Genomic DNA, 22,958 nt, shown 5'->3' with positions numbered 1-22,958 from the left:
GTGTGTGTGTGTGTGTGTGTGTGTGTGTGTGTGTGTGTGTAGAATAGCATCCAATTTCATTCTTTTGCATTTGGACATTCAGTTTTTCCCAGAACCTTTGTTGAAGACTCTTTACTCCATTGCATAGTCTTGGCACCCCTGTAAAAGAGGATTTGACCATATATGATATGTTTATTTCAGGCTTTCTTTTCTTTGTTCTGTTGGTCTATACATCTGTCTTTAGGCTAGTGCCATATTGTTTGATTACTGTAGCTTTGTAATACGTTTTGAAACCGGGAAGTGTGAGAGGCCTCCAGCCTTTATTCTTTTTTTCTCAAGATTGTTTAGGCTACTTGGGGTTCTTTATGGTTCTGTATAAACTTTAGGATTGTTTTTTCTATTTCTTAAAGAAAAAAGTTGCTGTTTGTTTTCCAGATTACGTTAAATTTGTAGATTATGTTGGGTAGTATGAACACTTTAGCAGTGTTCTTTCAGTCTATAAATACAGCATGTCTTTCCATTTATTTTCTAATTGAATGTTTTGTCATTTTCAGAGTACAAGTCTTTCTCCTCCTTGGTTAAGTTTATTACTAGGTACTCTTTTTGATGCTGTAGTAATTGGGATTATTTTCGTAATTTTGTTTTCAGACTATTGTTAGTATATATAATGCAGTTGATTTTTGTATCCTGTAACTTTGCTGAATTTATTAGTTCTAATAGGTTTTTTCTGATGGAATCTTTAGAACTTTCTATATGGAATTTAATGTAATCTTCCAACAAATACAATTTTACTTCTTCCCTTTCAATTTGGGTGTCTCTTATCTCTTTTTCTTGTTTCTAGCCATAGGACATTTAACATCATGGTCCAGGATAAAGTATCAAAAAGATGAGAATTAATTCCAGATGTATAAATTCTAACTAAGACCTACTTATTTCAAAGTAATATCTATTAGAAAACTGTTCCTCCATGTTTATTTTTTCAGATGAATTTATATTTTTTTCTTGTCCAAAAAGGATTCAGTTGGCATTTTGATTGGAATTGCATTAAATCAGGCATTAATTGATACGGCACTTACCATATCCAGAAGGGAAATGTCTTTTATTTCAAGTCTTTTAGCTCTCAGAATACTTTATTTTTTTTTTCAGTCTTCTTTATTTCTCTCTTCTACATGTTTAACATCTTTGTGACTCTAATAAGTTAACATGGTTTTCCAGAAGCATCTTGACAAATGTCATTATAGTGAAATAATTCTTTGCAGTATCAAACAGCTATTTAACATGAAAACTAACAACCAAATAGATTCTATTTAAAATGATGATTTAATAATATTAAGTTAAATATTTAATATTTAAATGAAATATAGTTTAAATAATGTTGAAATAATTTAATAATTATTATTTTTAAAGATTTAAAAAGCAAGTTTAAACTTTATGTATGGAGCCTATGCATTTTAAAGCTTATTCTTAGGTACACAGTTTAATTTGACATATTCTAATGTGTTATTAAAGAATTTAAAAAGTTGTTTCTGCTTGATTTTCAGGTGTTTGTTTTCCAGGAGCACAGTCATATATAGTAAATAATGAAAATTATGCATTTCTACTGTTTATACCACCTTTTTTGTGTGTGTGTGGGTTTCAATTGGTTTGTACCTTTAGAATAATTCATTAATTCATTTATATTGAAAGACTCTAATGTGCTAGGGAGACACACATAAGTAATGGGGAAAAATAGAGTAAGGGGACATAGAATTTTGACTATGGATAATTGCTATAATATATGTATATAATCGCACTATTACATAAAACATGATATAATTGCTTTAATGTAGAGACAAAAGGGTGTAGGGGAGAGAAGGAGAGAGAGAGAAAGAAACAGAAGAGAAACAGGAGACAGAGACAGACAAATTTGCCTGAGATGATACAACTAGTAAATTGTGAATCCAAGTTTCATAGTTAGGTTTTCTGATTTCAAAGTGCATATTCTTAACGATGACACTGTGCTAGATATGTAGACAAGGCCAGCAGCAAAGTATGAACTTAATGTGACAGAAATAAGGGACCTATTCAGGGTTCATCTTTAAGCTAGTATTGTTTTGATTGTTGATATAGTTTAGCTGTGTTCCCACCCAAATCTCATCTTGAATTGTTCCCATAATCCCCACGTGTCATGGGAGGGACCTCATAGGAGGTAATTGAATCATGGGGAAAATTACCCCCTGCTGCTAGTCTTGTGATAATGAGTTCTCATGAGATCTGATGGTTTTATAAGTGGCTTTTCCCCCTTTTGCTCATACTTTTCCTTTCTGCCACCAAGCGAAGAAGGATGTGTTTGCTTTCCCTTCTGCCATGATTGTAATTTCCTGAGGCCTCCCCAGCCATGCCAAACTGTGAGTCAGTTAAACCCTTTTGCTTTATAAATTGCCCATTCTTGAGTATGTCTTTATTAGCAGCATGAGAATGGACTAATTGGTACCTGGAATGGGATGCTGCTGTAAAGATACCCAAAAATGTGGAAGCAACTTTGGAACTGGATAACAGGCAGAGGTTGGAACAGTTTGCAGGATTCAGAAGACAAGAAAATGTAGGAAAGTTTGGAAGTTTCTAGAGACTTGGAGGGCTCAGAAGACTCAGATGTGGGAACATTTGAAACTTTCTAGAGACTTGTTGAATGGCTTTGACCAAAAAGTTTATAGTGACATGGACAATAAAATCCAGGCTCAGGTGGTCTCAGATAGAGATGAGGAACCTGTTGGAAACTAGAGCAGAGGTGACTCTTGTTAGGCTGTAGCAAAGAGACTGGTGGCATTTTGCCCCTACCCGAGAGATCTGTGGAACTTTGGAACTTGAGAGAGATGATTTAAGGTATCTGGAATTTCTAAGCAGCAAAGCGTTGAAGAGGAAACATAGCATAAAAGTTTGGAAAATTTGCAGGCTGGCAATGTGATAGAAAAGAAATACACGTTTCCTCAGGAGAAATTCAAACCTGCTACAGAAATTTATATAAGTAACAAGGAGCCAAATGTTAATCACCAAGACAATGGGAAAAATGTCTTCAGGGCATTTCAGAGACTTTTGCAGCAGCCCTTCCCATCACAGGCCAGGAGGCCTAGGAGGAAAAAATGGTATTATAGGCCGGGCCCAGGGCTCTCCCTACTGTGTGCAGCTTAGGGATGTGGTGCTCTGCATCCTAGCCATTCCAGCTGTGGCTAAAAGGGGCCAATGTACAGCTCAGGCCATTGCTTCAGAGGCTGCAAGCCCCAAGTCTTGGCAGTTTCCACATGGTATTGAGCCTACGGGTGCACAGAAGCCAAGAACTGAGGCTTGAGAACCTCTGGCTAGATTTCAAAGGATGTTCGGAAATGCCTGGATATCCAGACAGAAGTTTGCTGCAAGGGTGGAGCCCTTATGGTTCTGCTGGGGCAGTGCAGAAGGGAAACATGGCCTAGTGGGGCATGAGAAGATGGCCACTGTCCTTCAGACCTCAGAATGGTAGATCCACTGACAGCTTGCACTGTGCACCTGGAAAAGCTACAGACACTCAATACCACCCTGTGAAAACAGCCGGGAAGGGAGCTGTAGCCTGCAAAGCTACAGGGGCAGAGCTGCTCAGGGCCATGGGAGCCCACCTCTTGTTATCAGAATGACTTGGATGTGAGACATGGAGTCATAGGAGATCATTTCAAACCTTAAGGATTAATGACAACCCTGTTGGATTTCAGACTTGCATGAGGCCTGTAACCCCTTTGTTTTGGCCAGTTTCTTCCATTGGAACAGCTGTATTTACTCAATGCCTGTATCCCCATTGTATCTAGAAAGTAACTAACTTGCTTCCAATTTTACAGGCTTGTAGTTAGAAAGATCTTGCCTTGTCTCAGATAAGACTTTGGACTTGGACTTTTGGGTTAATGCTGGAATGAGCTAAGACTTTGAGGGGCTATTGGAAAGGCATGATTGTGTTTTGAAATGTGAGGACATGAAATTTCGGAGGGGCCAGGAGTGGAGTGATGTAGTTTGGCTGTGTCCCCACCCATATATCATCTTGAATTGTAGTTCTCATAGTCTCCATGTATTGTGGGGGGACCCAGTGGTAGGTAATTGAATCATGGGGGTGGTAACCCCCTGCTGCTGGTCTTGCAATAGTGTATTCTCATGAGATCTGATGTTTATAAGTGGCCTTTCCCCCTTTTGCTCATACTTTCATCCATGTGAAGAAGGACGAGTTTGCTTACGCTTATGCTCTGCTTGTAAGTTTCCTGAGGCCTCCCTAGCCATACTGATCTATGAGTCAATTACATCTCTTTCCTTTATAAATTAAAACTCATACAGTTGTATATATTTTATGTTCCTTGTACATTTTTTAAAGTCCTGTTCATTTCTGACACTCATAGTTCCTAGTATGTTCTCTTACATCATATTAGCTGCTCAGTGTATGGTGGTTGTTGAATGTTTTCTCAAGAGAGAATATTTTAAGAATAACTGTTATATTTGTCCACATTAAAATATTAGATGTTTTGCAAATATACAAGTGTACACTCACATACCTATCTACAAAGTTATAACCTACAAGATGAATTCGATCTGTTCGTAGTAGCCGTGTTAAATAGCTGTTTGATACTGCAAAGAATTATTTCATTGTAATGACGTTTCTCAAGATACTTCTGGAAAACCATGTCAGCTTATTATGGGTATGAAGACCTTAAACATGTAGAAGACAGAAATAAAGATGACTAAAGAAAAATAAGAGTGGATAATGGAAGGTGACTTGTAGCTCATGTTTACTTCATAGGGGACAGATGTAAGGTAACAGGACACACAGTTTACAAACAGGCCAAGACTTGGTTCCCTGAAGAGATGGATATACTGGTCTGTTAGTTCACATCCCAATACAGATATTCTTGCTTTCCCTGTTTGATTTTTATGTAACCCCTACTTCTATTCAGTGTGATACATGTCAACTACCTTGATGCAATGACTTGAAATTAGATACATAAGCTGTTAAATACACAAAAATGGCAGTGCCACCTCCCCACCAACAGTTTGATGTTAGCAGATTTACCATCTCTGTTTTAACAACAGTAGTTGTATAGTAATTTTCTTAGTTTCATTTTTGGCTTACTGTTTTATAAAAAATTACTGGCTAGTTTATTCAAAATGTATATGCTAATAAGAGTAGGTCTTACAAACAATACAGTTGACACCAGTGTAAATGATTAGGCATACCAAAAAGGGTATAATTTTAACTTTGGTTGAGTAACCATTTAGTGCAATATTATGTATTATTTTGTTAAGGAAAGAATGAGGAAAAAGTAAAGAATTATATGAAATGTTGGAAATACAATGATTTGTCAATTTGTATCTAAAAGGCAAAAAGACGTTAGGGGTTCTGCATTCTATTTTTGTTTTCAGGGGAAAACCTGCCCTCATAACATACATGTCTCCTCTTTTGCTTTCACACATTTGACTTAATACACCTGTTTATAGGAAAGCATTGTGTACTGAATAGAGAAAAGTGCCTATAATCTTGTTCATTTTATCTATTCTGTTAGTAATCCACGTAAACATATGTGAAGCACCTACTACATTTTGGACAATCTTTTCCATAAATGGATGGTAATAATTATATCACCTTAGGGTAATGTTAACTATTGTAATAACTGAACTGAACATATTTGTGGCTTAAACAAGTAAACAAATAAAATAATAAAATTTTATTTGTTTACTTATTTATTTTTGAGACATGGTCTCGCTGTCTCTCCCAGGCTGGAGTGCAGTGGCATGATAATGACTCACTGCAGGCTTAACCTCCTGGGCTCAAACCTCTCGAGTAGCTGGACTACAGGTGTGTCTAGACATGCCCAGCTAATTTTTTTATTTTTTTGTAGATACAGGGTCTCGCTATGTTGCCCAGGCTAGTGTCAAACTTCTGGGCTCAAGCAATCCTCCTACCATGGCCTCCTGAAGTATTGGGACTACAGGGATAAGCCATGGCACTCGGCCTTATTTTAAGTTTATGTAATAGTTCAGTGCAAGTGTTCAAGATTTAGGGTAACTTTCTTTCTTTTAGTGACTCAGGGACCTCGACTTCTTCCATTTCCTGAGGACTTGGTGTCATATAGACTGCTAATGGGGGTAAAAATAATAGGAAAGGGAAGCATTAATTTGCTCATGTTCTATTGGCAAAAACTAGCCTTTTGGGCACATCAGTATGTACATTAACTGGGAAATGTTGTCTTTGAGTGAGTGAGTAACTGCCATCACCAATAACTACATCATTTGTGGATGGCTAGTCAGCTCTACCACAATAATAATAATGTCGATTATAATGACGTATTTGCATCCTATGACCACTGAAACAGATTACCACAAACTTGGTGATTTGAAACAACACAGATTTACTCTCTTAAAGTTCTGGAGTTCAGAAGTTTAAAATGAGTTTCACTGGGTCACAATCAAGGTGTCAGTAGGGCCATACTCCCTCTGTAGGCGCTAAGGGAGAATCTGTTTTCCTGCCTTTTCCAGTTTCTAGAGCTGCCCTTCATGACTCTTGGCCCCTTCCTCTATCTTCAGAGTCCACAGTTTAGCATCTTGCTTCAGTTATCACATTGCCTTCTCTTTGTTGAGTCTCACTCAGCATCCCTCTTAGAAAGACACTTGTGACCACATTATAGGTCCAGCTAGATAATTCAGGTTAACCACCCCCTAATTTAATCTTATCTGTTGATTTCTTTTGCCATATAAAATTAACATACATCATTCACAGGTGTCAGGGATTAGGGCCTCTGTACTTTTGGGGGCTATTATTCAACCTACTACAGATAGTTAACATTTATTGAACACATATGTGCCATGTACTGAGAACTTCACATGTATTCGTTTGTGTTTTTCTGCTTTTATTCATTATGTGTTCTATTTATAGGCTTGCCTGTTTTTTTTGAGGTTTTTTTTTTTTGTGAGGGTGGGGAGCAGTACATCTTCTGGAAGAATAATTCTTCACTTTAATTTAGTCTAAAACTTTTATCAAAAAATTTTAGACTCTCAGAATTGTAAATAATTTTTACATATTATCTAGTCTAACCTCCTGCTTTATGGTGTCTTAAGTACTGTAGAATATTTTTCTTGGGTCTTTTAATATAGGCCCATCTTTATAATGTATTTCTCATGAGCCTTGAACAAAGTTCTTTAAATCAACAGTTCAGCTCCTTTAAGTTATTAATATGTTAAACTCTACCTTTTTCTTACTCAAATCTACATTTTTTAATTTATCTTTAAAAATTGAGCATGTGGAATTTTTCTTTGGATTTTTTTCCCACAAAAATGTTGAATTTAATTTGACCATTCTCACAATCACGTTAGAGTAGACTTAATATTACAAAATAATACACTCTGGATCAATAGTAGTTCATGGGAAAGCTACAGTTGAAAACCTAAAGCCACTAATAGGTTTTATTAGAAATAAAAGGAATAATATATAGGCAATTAATTATATAAAACATGCTAACTATTGGATGAAATTAAACCAAAAACTGTTACTCTGGATTTACAGTCATCATAGAAAGGAATTATATAGTGGTGTAGATTCATTCAGTCAACAGTTCTTTATTGATCACGTCTTAGCTACTAAGAGTACAAAGATGATGAAGACATAATCCTATCCTAGAGGACTGTATATTCTAATGAGGGCATAGACATGCCGATGTCAATGTTGTATAAATAAAGGTGCTCCATACAAAGATCACTGTAGAAGTTGTGATGCTTACATTTATCAGTAACAGAAAGCCCAGCTGAAGTAGCTTAAACAATACACAGAGTTTATTAGTCATGTACAGGTATATCTGAAAATTACAAAGGCAGGTGAGGCTTGTTATAATAGCCCAACATGCTTCCTTTTACCTGTTTCTCTTCAATGCTTTCCTCAAATTAACTTTACCGTAAGGCTGACTCCCTTTGAGGTTGTATCATGACTGCCAGTAACTCACAGGGATAACCCTCAGAAAGAGAGCTTTTGTTCTCTAACCATCAAGCTAAAGTTCTAGGTTCACGCTGACTAGATCAACTTTGATTGTATGCGACTCTGTCACTAGATTGAAGAAAAGTATATTTTTGGGTTGGGTGAGAAACTAGAAGTCCAGAACTTCCAAAGTACCTAGTATATCTATAAAAATTGATGTTGGTCCTATTTTGGCTTTATTATTTCTAACTTTGATTTCTTCTAATATATGGAAAATCAGGAATCCTTAATAGTGGGAAGTAAAGTGATAAGAAGATCATAGTTCAGTAAACTTCTAAATTTTTGAAAGCCTAAAAAATTATGTCTTTGGAGATCTGTGATTTTGTGCTCACATCAATGCAGAACTTAAGAACCTGACATAACAACCATCTCTTGTCCATTATTTCTTTCCTTGTAACTGGGACAGTAAGGTGGATTTTGATATTGGGTTCAAATGATTCATGGTTGGGCTGTTTCAAGTCTCAATTACACTTGCAGTAGGAAAATGCCAAGGCGAGAAATGTCGGGGCTTACCACAATGACCTCATGCTTATGATTTGGGCAGGAACTGGGAAAGCCTTCTGTTTTTTACTTTGCTACTAACTTACATTTAATCAGGCTATTTATAGTATGTAGTACTTTAAAAACTCAATTAGTGATACAAAGCTACTTTTATTTAAGAGTAAGCACTCAACATGGTGAAACCCCGTCTCTACTAAAAATACAAAAAATTAGCTGGGCATGGTGGCGCGTGCCTGTAATCCCAGCTACTCAGGAGGCTGGGGCAGGAGAATTGCCTGAACCCGGGAGGCGGAGGTTGCGGTGAGCCGAGATCGCGCCATTGCACTCCAGCCTGGGTAACAAGAGCGAAACTCCGTCTCAAAAAAAAAAAAAAAAAAAGAGTAAGCACTTCCATTTGTTCTCTTTCTGCATAGTCTCTGGTTCACCACATTTGCATTCACTGCAGTTCTGTTTCTCTCCATGACAAGTGTTCATTGAGGAGCCACAGCATGTGACACTGCTATAAAATTGCCAGATCTTATTTTAGAGAATTTGGACAGGGAGGGAGTAGGAGAGAGGTTATTTGCTAATAGTCTGACCAGGCTAAAATACAATCCCATGCTGCATCCTAACACAGTTGGAACAAGGCACTCAAATACAGGATAAGCCTGTGAATGTGGGCCATCAGGTAATCCAGTACTGCTCCAGTGTAGGCCTCTCAGCTCTACAAATAGCCTGTGGAGACAAATTTGACACACTTGGCATATAATGGTTCCTGCCCTAACTTAAAAAATTACTTCTTTGTGCTAAAATTATATTAAATGTTATTTAGAAATAAAGGAAAAAAAATTCCATTTCCTATTGATGGATTATACCGATGATTATGTCCAAGGCATAATAATAATAATAATGATAATAATAATAGCAAATACTTATATAAAGCATACTCTATGCCAGGCACTGTTCTAAGCATTTTACATGTATTGGTTCATTTAACCCTCACAACTTCCCTATGAGATACGCTATTATTATTTTACCGAGAATGGAATTGGCACAGAGAAGTCAAATAATTTACCCAAGCTCACACAGCTTAGTGAGGAACAGAGTTAGGATTTTATTCCAGAAAGTGTGGGGCCAGAGTTTATACATTTAATCACTATTCTATATTTTCTCTCAAGTCAGGACTGAAATTGGCTGTGTTTTATTTATAACTCATTAATTATGTTATACTTATTAATAGGTATAATTATTTTATTGTGTTTTGAAATAAATGAGCATTTTGAAACTTACCTCTATTCAACATGCTTGTTTTTTATTCTAGGAGAAGACTTTGCAGTTGTGCAGCAAGAAATTATTATGATGAAAGACTGTAAACACCCAAATATTGTTGCTTATTTTGGAAGCTATCTCAGGTACATTGTTTGTTTCCCTTTTGAAAAACAATAATGATTTCATCACCTAATACATTAAACAAAATAAAGCTAGTTTTAATACCATGTTTTATAGGTTTTCTTCATGATTTGAAGATAGGATATTTTCATATGAATGGAATTTTTACTTAGGACCTATGTTAATTCTGTTAACTAATATTAGAGTCATATGACTTGGGAATTCTAGATGTGCTTTTAGTGAAGATGCTGGCAAGTAAAAACTGACTTTTATGGTTAGTCTTCCAGTGGTGGACTAGTGATCTAAATATGCCGTTCTCTTGCCCCCTTCTTTTAGACTTAGGTGAATTTAGAGTCAGGAGCATCTCTTCCAGTTGTATTTTTATCAGAAACTTTTTTGTTTATTTTGTGCTTCTGCTCTAAGAGTATTGTATTACCTTATCTCTTTCTTTCATTTTATCCAAAGAACTAGGAACTATAATCATCTCTGTAACTTATTTTTTCAGATCCTAAAGTGAACTTAGGACTGTGAAGTTCCTTCTACTTACTTTGTTTTGGTAGCCAGAACCAAGCCAGGTTCCTAAGTTATATTCCATAGGGGATTTTCTTTGGGTCAAATCTTGTTTTCCATTCATTTCTATATGCAGCTGTCAGCTGATAAGTGCTGACCTGGTTGTTTTTAAGCTTTCTCCAAAGGGAAGATTAGAGAATATTTTACTTTTTTTTTTTCTTTTTTTTTTTCCTTTTTGTTTTGGAGACAGGGTTTCACTCTGTCACTCAGGCTGGAGTGCTGTGGTGTGATCATGGCTCACTGCAGCCTTAACCTCCCTAGGCTCAGGTGATCCTCTGACCTCAGCCTCATGAATAGCTGGGACCAAGGTTAGTTACCCCCAGCCCAGGTTATTTTTGTTTTTTTTTTTTTTTGAGACGAGGGTCTCACTATGTTGCCCAGACTGGTCTCAAAGTCCTGGGCTCAATGAATCCACCTTCCTTCTTCGGCCTCCCAAAGTGCTGAAATTACAGGTGTGAGCCACCGTGCTTGGCCTTCCCTATGTATTAAAAAAACTCTTCCGTTTTTCTTCAGTATACTTTAGTAGCATCCATCATGCTGTAACTTATTACAGGTTCCCATTTTCATATGATCCAGATACAAAACACTTTTCTCTTCTTTTTTTGGGCACAACAGATAGAAAAGACTGGTCATCTTTCCAGCTTTTGAAAAGCCACCTGGACCTGCTGTTCATGGTTGTAACCACTCTTGTACAGCATTGATTGCCCCACCCTGGGTAAGGTGGAGGTGTGGGTTTTATGGAGACTTAAGGGAATTAACTAACCCTTTTCGCATAGGGTTAGGTACTACCTCCAGGTCAGTGACTGTTACACATTTTAAATGGGTTCTTTAACAGCCAATTTAAAACCACTTATATGGTGAGTGATTCAAACAGCAACCTAACACAGACAGTTTCTCCATTAATTTGTATGTTAGGAAGCCCACTGAGCATAGGCAGTTACTGTATAGGTTCAAAGAAATACTCTCTTAAAACCATTGAAATTCATGATACAAATAATTCATTCCTGCTAATACAGTTAAAAGCACCACTTCAAAACCGTTTCTTTTACTGCTGTAGGTCCTAACAAAATGACCTACCCACTAAGCTCAACTAGAAGTATTACAAAAATTTTTTTTCCCCCAAGGGCAAGCTGGTCTTTAAAAGAGCATTTTTTTTTCCGGGGACATTGATCTCAGAGTATCTCTCAAACATGGCCTGAATCTTCCAGAACTATGGAACCATCCAAAACCTAACCTGTTATTCCAGGATAACACCACCCATTTATATGGCACCCTTGGTATGGTGAAATGAGCACAGTCTTTTTGCCAGAGACAAATAGTATCTTTGGTAGTTAAGAGGTTAAGTTCTGGAGACAGATTGTCTGGATTGAGACCTGGTTTCATCACTTATTAAACAATTATTTAATCAGTTTGTGCCACTGTTTCCTTATCTATAAAATGGAGAAAATAATAATATCAGCATGACAGGATAAATATGAGTACTTCCTGGGTAAGTACATGTGAAATACTAAGAACATGCTTAGAATATAATAAATTCTCAATAAATATTTGCTGCTACTACTACTACTGCTACTATTCCTGCTGCTTCTACTACTACTACTTAACTTCTAAAAAATATCATTATTTTAGTGCCTCATTTGATGTTTCAGCAACCTGGATAGCAGTATAACTCTGTGGTAGATGTTATTTCCATTTTATAAATGAGATTATTGAGATAATTTAACATTTGAGTTTTTTATTTTATGATTTTGCTTTGTTGCAAATATGAATAAAGAATACAAAGAGCAGAATTACCCAGAAACCAAAGTAAAACAGACAAAAATAGGATCTTTTTTTTTTCAGTAAAACTGTTCTTTTAGTGTTCTATAATCTAATATTAAAAAACACAGATTTAAATATTTTATTCTATAGCTGGTGTAGCTGATCAAAGTGTTATGAAGGTAAATAGTAGTATAACATAGAATAGCAATTAATCCTATTTCTCTCTTGCTGTTTTTTTCTCTAGAGATCCTTCCCATATTCCCTAATGGAAGTTCAGGCTCAGCCAAGTTTGGAGCAGGGAATCCTAATGATTAGGCTTGTAGGATGTTAGAACTGTAAGGGACCAAGAGATGTTGTCATACAGTCCACTCCCATTTATAGAAAAATGGAGTGGTGGATAAATGACTTACTTAGGTTATCCAGCTAATCATTAGTGGCACTGGAATCCTGGTCAACATGGTGAAACCCCGTCTCTACAAAAAATTCAAAAACTTAGCTGGGCATGGTGGCGTGTGCCTGTAATCCCAGCTACTCAGGAGGCTGAGGCAGGAGAATTGCCTGAACCCAGGAGGCGGAGGTTGCGGTGAGCCGAGATCGCGCCATTGCACTCCAGCCTGGGTAACAAGAGCAAAACTCCATCTCAAAAAAAAAAAAAAAACCTGGCTTTGCAGGTCGCTGTTGCTTAACCCAGAAACACCAGATTTAGTCTTAGAGAAAACATGATTTCTTGAATTCTCTGTCATTACTGAATGACTTTACAAACGGGGATCTTATTTCAACTGTTCATTGCAATGTTCTTCCTTCTATGTTGTTACTATTACAACCTGTATAGCAAATTTAGACAAAAAGTTGAGGAAACTGAGGAGGTGTGGTTTGACCATTGATAAATTTCCCCCTCAGAGAATCAGACTTATCCTATGAATTTTCTTAGTAGAAGACTAGCATGTAATTAAGTTTCAAAAGCCCATTTTATATCAGGGTAGGTGTGCTCACTTCTGAAGAGTTACTGAAACTGAGCTCCTTTAAAGCAGAGTACCTGGCATTCTTCTTAACAAGGCCTTTCCTACTCCACTGTTCAATATCATTAATATACTGTACAACAAGAAGTAGATGGACAAAACTTTAACATTTAAAAAATTTAAATAGTCTTGGTTTGGTGTGTATTTGTTTCTGAATATTTATGTTAGTGTATTTATAAAACAATAGAGTTAAATCATCATAGACTTATTCTTTACAATTCTTTTAGAGCTTAACTATTACTTCTTTTAAGCTAAAGATGAGTTTACATTAATTTCAGGTTCCTTATAAGCATTCCGTAGCCCAGCATATCATTTAAGAATAAGTTAAGAAAATGGAGGCATTCCTCTCAAACTTGAACTCAGTAAAGCTTGGGGAAAAATAACAAATGCTCCTTAAACAATAAGCCAACAGAAGATTTGATCCATACAGCAAAAACTATTTAGAGTAGATATTTTAAACCTTTGGGCCGGGTATGGTGGCTCATGCCTGTAATCCCAGCACTTTGGGGGACCAAGACAGACGTATCGTCTGTGGTCAGGTGTTCGAGACCAGCCTGGCCAACATGGCAAAACCCCATCTCTACTAAAAATACAAAAAATTAGCCAGGCATGGTGGCACATACCTGTAGCCCCAGCTATACTCACTCGGGAAGCTGAAGCAGAATTGCTTGAACCCAGGAGGTAGAGATTGCAGTGAGCCAAGAATGCTCCACTGCACTCTAGCCTGGGTGACAGAGCAAGTCTCCATCTAATAAAATAAAATAAAATAAACCTTTGAAGTACAGAGTACTAGTTTAAATGAGCATACTCTACCTCATAATAACAAATATGTAAATCACCATGATTTACAAAGTGTTTTTACATCATTTCTTAGCATGTACAGTACGGTATTGATTTCCACAGATATACAGATATCTAAAACCTAACCCTTGCCTTTAAGGAGCTTATAATCTAATAGGAGAAGTAGACATGAGAAATAATCATAACATAATATGCTAGATACAGTACTAATGTAGAAGTAAGGCACAGAAGTGCTAAGGATGATAGAATGTCTGATTTTTATCAAAGTAGGGGAATCAGAGAAAGTCATACATATATGAATGATGTAATTCCCAAATATTGGTTCTTAAAAGATTGGTAGACAATTATATGTATAGAAAATTGGAATTTTTGGCAAAGGGAACACGTGCATGAAAAATCATGAAGGATTCAGGAGACAGCTACTGGTCTCACATTAGAGCCTGGGAGGGAAAAAGGGGTACATACTTATTTCTCAGTATGTATAAGGATTGGTTTCAGGACCCTAGAGGATACCAGAACCCATGAATGCACAAGTTGCTTATATCAAGTGGCATAGTATTTGCATATAACCTAAGCACATCCCCCAAAATTATCTCTAGGCAACATATGATGCCTAACACAGTGTAAATGCCATGTAAATAGTTGTAATACTTTATTAATTTATGTTTTTTTAATTGTTGTATTATTTTTATTTTTTCCCCTCTGAAAATTTTCAGTCTCTGGTTAGTTGAACCTCAAGGTGCCGGACCTGTGGACTCCAGAGAGCCAAATGTAATTGGAGTACATAAGATTGTGGAGATTTAGGCAAAAAGGAATCTTTTGTGCTTTAATTAGGACTTAGAGGGACTGAGCATACTTGCTGAAAGATTTTAACACAGTTAGTATATTCTGTGGAGGATGGACCAAGGGTGGAGGGGATTAAGACAGGCAATTTAGTTAAAGTAATTATGGTATATTTATTACGGTAATCTGGGAAAGAGATGTTGGTCTGTTGAGTTATATAAAACGGGAAAAAATATTTCTAGAGCCAGAGACAGTGCTAGGAAGGGAAACAGTAGGATCTTAATTTGAAATATATTTATGAATGTCTTTTTGAATACTTAGAATGTGAGAATAAAGATTACGGTTAAGTCACTTTATATCCAGCTACTCTTGCTTTTAAAAAGGGGAACTTTCTAATTTGGGAATATTTTACATTTATGAGAATTTGCAGAATGGTGCAGAGTTCTCTGTATTTCCTTCACTCAGCTTTCTCTGATGTTTACACCTTAGACAACCATGGCACTTTTTCACAACTATCATATTAACATTGATATGATACTATTAGCTAAACTGAGATACCTTATTTAGATTTTATCAGCTTTCTGTTAATGTCCTTCGGTTTTGGGGTACATGTGAAGAACATGCAAGATTGTTGCATAGGTATACACGTGGCAGTGTGATTTGCTACCTTCCTCCCCCTCACCTATATCTGACATTTCTTCCCATACCATCCCCCCTCAACTCTCCACCACCCACTGTCCCTCCCCTATTTCCCCCCAACAGACCCCAGTGTGTAGTGCTCCCCTCCCTGTGTCCATGTGTTCTCATTGTTCAATGCCTGCCTATGAGTGAGAACATGCGGTGTTTGATTTTCTGCTCCTGTGTCAGTTTGCTGAGAATGATGGCTTCCAGGTTCATCCATGTCCCTGCAAAGGACACGAACTCATCATTTTTGATAGCTGCGTAATATTCCATGGTGTATATGTGCCACATTTTCTCTGTCCAGTCTATCATTGATGGGCATTTGGGTTGGTTCCAGGTCTTTGCTATTGTAAACAGTGCTGCAATGAACATTCATGTGCATGTGTCCTAAAAAACAATTTATAATCCTTTGGATATATACCCAGTAATTGGATTGCTGGGTCAAATGGAATTTCTATTTCTATGTCCTTGAGGAATCGCCACACTATCTTCCACAATGGTTGAACTAATTTACACTCCCACCAACAGTGTAAAAGTGTTCCTATTTCTCCACATCCTCTCCAGCATCTGTTGTCTCCAGAGTTTTTAATGATAGCCATTCTAACTGGCGTGAGTTGGTATCTCAATGTAGTTTTGATTTGCATTTCTCTAATGACCAGTGATGTTGAGTATTTCTTCATATGTTTGTTGGCCTCATGATGTCTTCTTTTGTAAACTGTCTGTTCATATCCTTTGCCCACTTTTGAATGGGCTTGTTTGTTTTTTTCTTGTAAATCTGTTTTAGTTCTTTGTAAATTCTGGGTATCAGCCCTTTGTCAGATGGGTAAACTGCAAAAATTTTTTCCCATCCTGTTGGTTGCCGATTCGCTCTAATGACTGTTCTTTTGCTGTACAGAAGCTGTGGAGTTTGATTAGGTCCCATTTGTCTATTTTGGCTTTTGTTGCCAATGCTTTTGGTGTTTTGGTCATGAAGTTCTTGCCTACGCCTATGTCCTGAATGTTTTTGCCTAGATTTTCTTCTAGGATTTTTATGGTGTTAGGTCTTATGTTTTAAGTCTTTAATCCATCTGGAGTTGATTTTAGTGTAAGGTGTCAGAAAGGGGTCCAGTTTCTGCTTTTTGCACATGGCTAGCCAGCTTTCCCAACACCATTTATTAAACAGGGAATCCTTTCCCCGTTGCTTGTTTTTGTCAGGTTTGTCAAAGATTGGATGGTTGTAGATATGTTGTGTTGCCTCCGAGGCCTCTGTTCTGTTCCATTGGTCTATATCTCTGTTTTGGTACCAGTACCACGCTGTTTTGATTACTGTAGCCCTGTGGTATAGTTTGAAGTCCGCTAGTTAGGACTGTATCTTAAAGTTGATGTTAATTTGTTGTTTGTTTAAGCCAGGGTTTCTTACCTTTGGCACTATCAGCACTTGAGGCCAGATACTTTTTTTGTTGTGAGGAGTTGTCCTGTGCATTGTGGGATAGTTATTAATATTAGTACCCCGTCCTCTGTTAGTTGCCATTAGCACCCCCTCCCCGAGTTGCAACAACCAAAAATGTATCCAGGCTTTGCCAAATGTTCCTTGGGTAATATAATCACTCCCAGTTAAGAACCACTTGTCTAAACAAAAAAAACTTTGGTGGGGTTACAGATACCTTCCTCTATTAGTATTGCTAGGATGTTTTCTACAAATCATTAGTTCTGAGGGGTGCAAATATGTGTTTTGTTAAAAAAAAAATGGGTACATTGAAAAAATAATTTGGGTAAATAGTGAACTAAACAGAATCAGAAGTTTTATTTCTTCTTTTTTCTTTCTCCTCCATTTCTTCCTCTTCTCAGCTTTCCCCGTCCCCCTCTGCTCTTTCTTCCCTTCCTCTACCTCTTCTCACTTTATCTTCTTTCTTGTACCCTTCCTCCTTCCATTTTGTTACCCCTCCCTTCTCTTCTGTTCTCCCTCCTCTCTCTCTCCAACCTCCTGCTCACTACAGAATTTCTCAGAGCCTTTAATATACCAGTGACCTTGCTAATTTCCAGGAAAAAGCTATGTGATATTTCTAAAAACTGATTTAACTATACAGTGGTTTCTCTCTGAGCATATTTCACTTAGGATTGATGTTCAGTGACCCACACTTTGGAAATACTGTGGTGAACCCTGAGTGATTATTAAGTATAATTATAGAGAAATAGATCACCTTGTGTTCCCTAGGTACATCTTCCTTACCCCTCATTATTAAAAGGAAAGCAGATGGTATAGGTTACCTATAAATTTGGAATGCAGTAATTTTTGCTTATTAGTGATTTTTTAATGAACCAAAAGAGTTTAAGTTTTGCTCACATTAAATAAGTTATTCTATACTAAAACATCTAGCAGTTACTAAACTTTCTATTTTTCACATTGTTGATTAAGGTTGAATTATTTTGCTGAATATAGTGGAATAGCCATTGCTTTGGTTAGCAAGACAACAGCTCACAGTACAGTACAGGAATCAGGGGACAGCAGTGTAGAGGATCGATAACCCATCCTGTCCCAGGGAGGATGACTCGGTGTGCCACCTTCTAGCAGACATTAGAGAGTTGCTGATTCTCAGTGGCCTTGGTCACATTTTAGTTTACTTTTTAAATTATGCTATGTTTGGGAAAAATATATAAATATACTTAGTTTGGTTGATCAATTTTAAGTCTGATATATTACAAAATGTGGAAAGATGAAAAAGCGTGTTTTAGGAATTAAAAGATTTTCAGAACTATAAAATAGCCATTAGAATTTTGGTCCCTGTATGCTCTGGTAGATATCAAAATAGTTAACTGTTTTCCCTCTACTTATTTTTCTATTTCTTATAAGATAGATAATTTACAAAATGAGAAAAAAGAATTCTAAGGATTTGTTGAGTCAGGATATTAATACTGATACATTGAACATTGATCTCAGCGGTTAATTTTATTTCAGTTCAGCCACCTAGGGACAAAGATTTTATAATTGGCCTGCATAAAACGGGCTGATTGACTCAAGACTTTTTCTGTTAGGCATATGGCTTGGTGACTGACCAAAACTAAATATAGATTTATCATTGTAAAAGAGAGATTCATGGAACAGATGAAAGTCATTTCTCTAATAGTCTATGACTACTCAAACTTTTTTGATAATACCAGACTTTAAATAGAATATTATAAAAGTAAAGTGTTTTAGACATCTTAAAAAGTAAAGTATTAATATATACAGTCCTGATTTTTTTTTTTACCTGTAAGCTGACAAGTCATTTTTCATAGGATGAATAGAAAATTATATGTTTAAGCTAAGGGAGAAAAGAGAATAGACCAACTTCAAGTAGAAGGTAGTGTCATACTGAAATACGTAAAAAGCGAGAACTCATTTCCTGCAAGGAAAATTGTTTTCAAACTGGAAGGGGTAGGAAAAACAATATTAAGATGGAATTGAAACACAAGATGGTGAGTAGATAATTATAGAGCAGCTAGATACCTTAAATTTTTAGACATTTTTAGATTTATATAAAGTATATCTCATATTGAAAATTTAGCAAATGTGATGGTAGTCCATTATCACTAAGTATCTTGACAAACAGAAGAGGTGTCAAAGATTAGAAATCATCAATGACTAGTTTATAAATGAAGGGAAAAGGTGGTTTCTAGAAAATAAAGACTATTAAAGTTGGTATCACTCATCAGTTACTAGCAAAGCTGTAGGATAAATTATTAATCAGATAATTAGTGACCACTTAAAGAAGTTATGAGTAACATGACTTTAGTAAGAAGTCATGCCAGATCAATCCTCTCTCTTAATTTTTTTCCTTAAAAAAGAAAAAAATATATGTATTTATACTTTCACCAAGTTCAGGAACAATTTAAGATGACTTAAGTAAGTACACTGCAAGATAAATTATAACAAAAAGAGTAGAAAACAGCTTACATTTATTGTGCTGTATTCCAGATCTTTTACTAAGCAGTTTACCTATTACTCTATTAATCCTAAGCAGACCCCAAAACAGTATTTCAACCTGTTTTTGTAAGCTGTGTGACAACCCAGTTGCCTGCATCTTAAGCACTCTGGGCTGGCATTTAGCATGAAAGATTCACTTGTGGCAGATGTGAAGGTATTTTAGAGCTGTGGTTCTCAACCGTTTTGGGCATAGAACCCCTGAGTACCCCCAGAGAGCTTTTGTTTCATATGAATTATATCTATTGCCATTTACCATACTAGAAATGAAAGCTGAGACATTTTTAAAACTCAGGAATACAGCTAGTAGCTGTCAGGGATGACAGCATTATCACACTTCACATAGTCTCTGGGAAACTCTACTGTACTTTCATGAAAGAGAATGTAAAGATCAAATAATTTCTTTGTGTTATAAAAATGGTTTTGACCTTACTGGTCCCCTGAAAATGTCTCAGGGCCTCTCAAGGTACCCCCAGACCACACTTTGAGAACCACTGTTCTGGAGGAAGGATTCAAGTAACCTGGAGAGATCAGGCTATGGAATCTGCATTCTAGATATATCCAAATTGGAGCCTAAGTATCATTCAAAATATTGTTGACTAATGGACTTGCCAGAGTCTTTGGACCTCAGGCAGAGGCAAAGAAATGCCAAATGATAATTCTAAGTAATCTACATAGAGTGCCATTCATGTTTTAAAATATTTATAATATTATTTAAGCTCATTAGTAAACCCACTAGTGCAGATTAAAATAGTTTATAAGCCAAGTTCTTACAGTTGCTACCTCTGGAGGGTAGACTCCTGATTTAGGTTCTTTCAGATGCTAACCAGCTGTTTCTGGAGTGTGGGAGTTGGGAGCAGGAGTGGAGAGGTGTATTTCCAATTAGGATACTTAAAAATGTTAGCTCCCTGCTCTAAGGATGTGGATTAAACCTCATGCAAGTGTGTGTTATGCTTTCTTTGCTGAATCATTTTAAAGTGATATGCTGGGAGAGCTAATAAGACACCTGTCAGAAATAAAGGGGTGTGAATCAAAACTACTTTTATTTTTTTAAATGTAAGATTTAACAAATAAGAAAAAAGTCCTATGCTTAGTTTCAGTGAGCCAGATAGACAAATCTGAAGCTGGAGAGAGAACTGGTCTGCCTTCTATTTTAAAAAGATCCAGAGGTTTTTGTTAACTATAAACTGTAAACTAGCAGTTTAATATAGTTGCTGAGAAGTTAAAGTTAGCTTTCAGCTAAGTGTAATAGAAATACAGTGATCAAATAAAGGAGAAAATTATTAGAGTTTCTGGGGGATTTATGCTTCTCCCTGTGTAGCAAGGACTAGTCATAAGTAGCTTCCTTGTTTTTCATAAGACCATACATCTACCAGGTCCTACACGTCCACTCTGAAAGTTCTTTACACCAGGCCACTGGGCAGCTGGCATATATTCATGTAAGTTATGTCTATTGGTATTTGCCATATTAGAAATTAAAACAAATTTTTATATTAGCTGTATCCTTCAGTTTCATTTATATGTGGACCCCCTGTGAATTGTAGATCCTGGGTGGCTTCAGATTTATTTTGGGCCTTACTCTCTTTAGCTTTACCTTCTAGAACCATGATACCTTGCTACTTCATACTCTTAAATTGATTGACCTTTGCACTCTGATAGCTTGTGCTCTCTTTTTGTATGCTGCATTGTCCATTGCAGCCAAGTCAGCTCACCTCTTTGGTCTAGCTAATCCCACTACCACCAACAATATGTGACCTATGACTCATAAAAGCATCTCTACTTTTTTTTTTTTTTTTTTTTAAGAGTCAGGATCTCGCTCTGTCACCCAGGCTGGAGTGCAGTGGCACTATCATAGCTCACTATAACCTTGAACTCCTGGGCTCAAGTAATACTACCCCCACCCCGGCCTTGGCCTGCTGAGTAGGAAGTAACACAGGTATGCACCACTTCTCCTGGCTACGTTTTTCTATTTTTTAAGAGATGAGAGTCACTAAGTTGCCCAGGCTGATACGAAACTGTTGGCCTCAAGCAATCCTTTTGCCTCAGCCTCCCAAGTCACTGGGATTACAGGTGTGAACCACTGGGCCTGGCTTGGCATCTCCACTTTTTAATGTGTTGTTCATGTAACACTAAGAATAGTACTTGATTTTGGATACCACATTTTAAGAGAGACAAGGACCATCTAGAGATTATCTACAGAAAGGGATAAACAAAGGATTGTTTCACAGTGTGACCCCAGCCTAATCTAGGTTTATTTCCTGCTATTGTCTCTTCAGGACTCTTTCTTCAACTCACATAAAATCACCCACAGTCTCCCACATGTGTATTCCTTTCAAGTCTCCGTTTTTTTGCACAGGTTGCTTTCCTGTCTCTGGTAAATTTCTGCTTTAATTTCAAGACCCAATTCAAATGTTTTCTCCTCCCTAAAATTTTCCATTCATTTTCCTACGGATTTTCATCTCTGGGTTCTCAGAGTACTTTATATATGCCTAGACTATGTATTAATCAAATTATGATCTAACCCAAGTCAGCAAACTTTTTCTATAAAGGGATATATAGTAAATAGTTTAGGCTTTGTGGGCTACATGGTCTCTGTAATGACTACTCAGCTCTTCTGTTCTAGCACAAAAGCAGCTGTAGACAGTATAGAAATAAATGAGTATGACTGTGTTCATATAAAACTTTATCGGCTCTAAAATTTGAATTTCATGTATGTCATGTGTCAAATATTATTGTTTGTATTATTTTCCCAATCGTTTTATTAATTTTAGTTACAAGTGACAGAACCATTCCCAACCATTTTAGAATAGGAAAACGATTCATAGTTGCAGAGGTGTGCAAAATCAGGCAGCAGGCTAGATTTGGCCCACTGGCCATATTTTCCTGACCTCAGTCTAATTTAATATGTTTATTCTTTTAGTCATTCATGTATTTATTCATTTATGGAACAAATATTTATTTGCTGGCTATTCTTCTAGACATTGAGAAGGCAGTGGTGAGAGAGACCGACATATATTAAGGTAGAATCTTTCTTCTGCATTAGACGGAGCTCGCTGAGTTAAGAGATTTTCGGTCCCATCTCTGTACCAGGAATAGTACATTTCCTGGTACATTTTAAGAGGTTAAGTAATGAATGACTGAACAAAGGAATAAGCTATGTAAATCACTGCTGATTATTTCTCCTATGACTATATGATTACAACAGCATATAATTTGAGTGTCAGACAAGTGCTATCTAAAGAGAAGTGAGTGATAAATTTTAAGAGTATTTTGGGAAAATCATTGTTGAATCTAGATATGAAACTAACATTTACAAGAGAGTGCTATCAGTAGTATGCTTTGAGATTTATTGCTATTTGTCTGTGAAGAATCTGGGTAGATGTATAAACTGTTGGGGAGGGGAAGTTTTTAACTAAAGGAAAATATTTTCATTATTTGGATGTGCCTGATGACCGCTTCATATCCAACAAATGGTGTATTATAAGTTTAAAACCTCAGGTTGGATTATAGTAACACATATTAAGTAACTCATTTACTCACAAAGATT

At 36.6% G+C, this 22,958-nt stretch overlaps 1 protein-coding gene across 4 annotated transcripts in view; it reads left to right on the top strand.

Annotated features, from left to right (window-relative positions):
* MAP4K3 (mitogen-activated protein kinase kinase kinase kinase 3) overlaps positions 1-22,958 on the top strand; it is a 188,386-nt gene that overhangs the window by 75,403 nt on the left and 90,025 nt on the right. For all 4 annotated transcript variants that reach the window (XR_004257220.1, XM_032239391.1, XM_032239393.1 and 1 more), the window contains one exon: positions 9,789-9,879. Coding sequence is in view for 3 of the 4 variants with exons in the window: in XM_032239391.1 (XP_032095282.1) it covers positions 9,789-9,879 (91 nt within the window). In the remaining variant the exon portion in view is untranslated. The remainder of the gene's footprint in view (positions 1-9,788; positions 9,880-22,958) is intronic.

Source organism: Sapajus apella, unplaced genomic scaffold, assembly GCF_009761245.1.
Source record: "Sapajus apella isolate SASKATOON/1434 unplaced genomic scaffold, GSC_monkey_1.0 scaffold44, whole genome shotgun sequence".
NCBI lineage: Eukaryota > Metazoa > Chordata > Mammalia > Primates > Cebidae > Sapajus > Sapajus apella.
The sequence above is the reverse complement of the archived record's forward strand: the minus strand, read 5'-3'. Positions and strand labels throughout refer to the sequence as shown.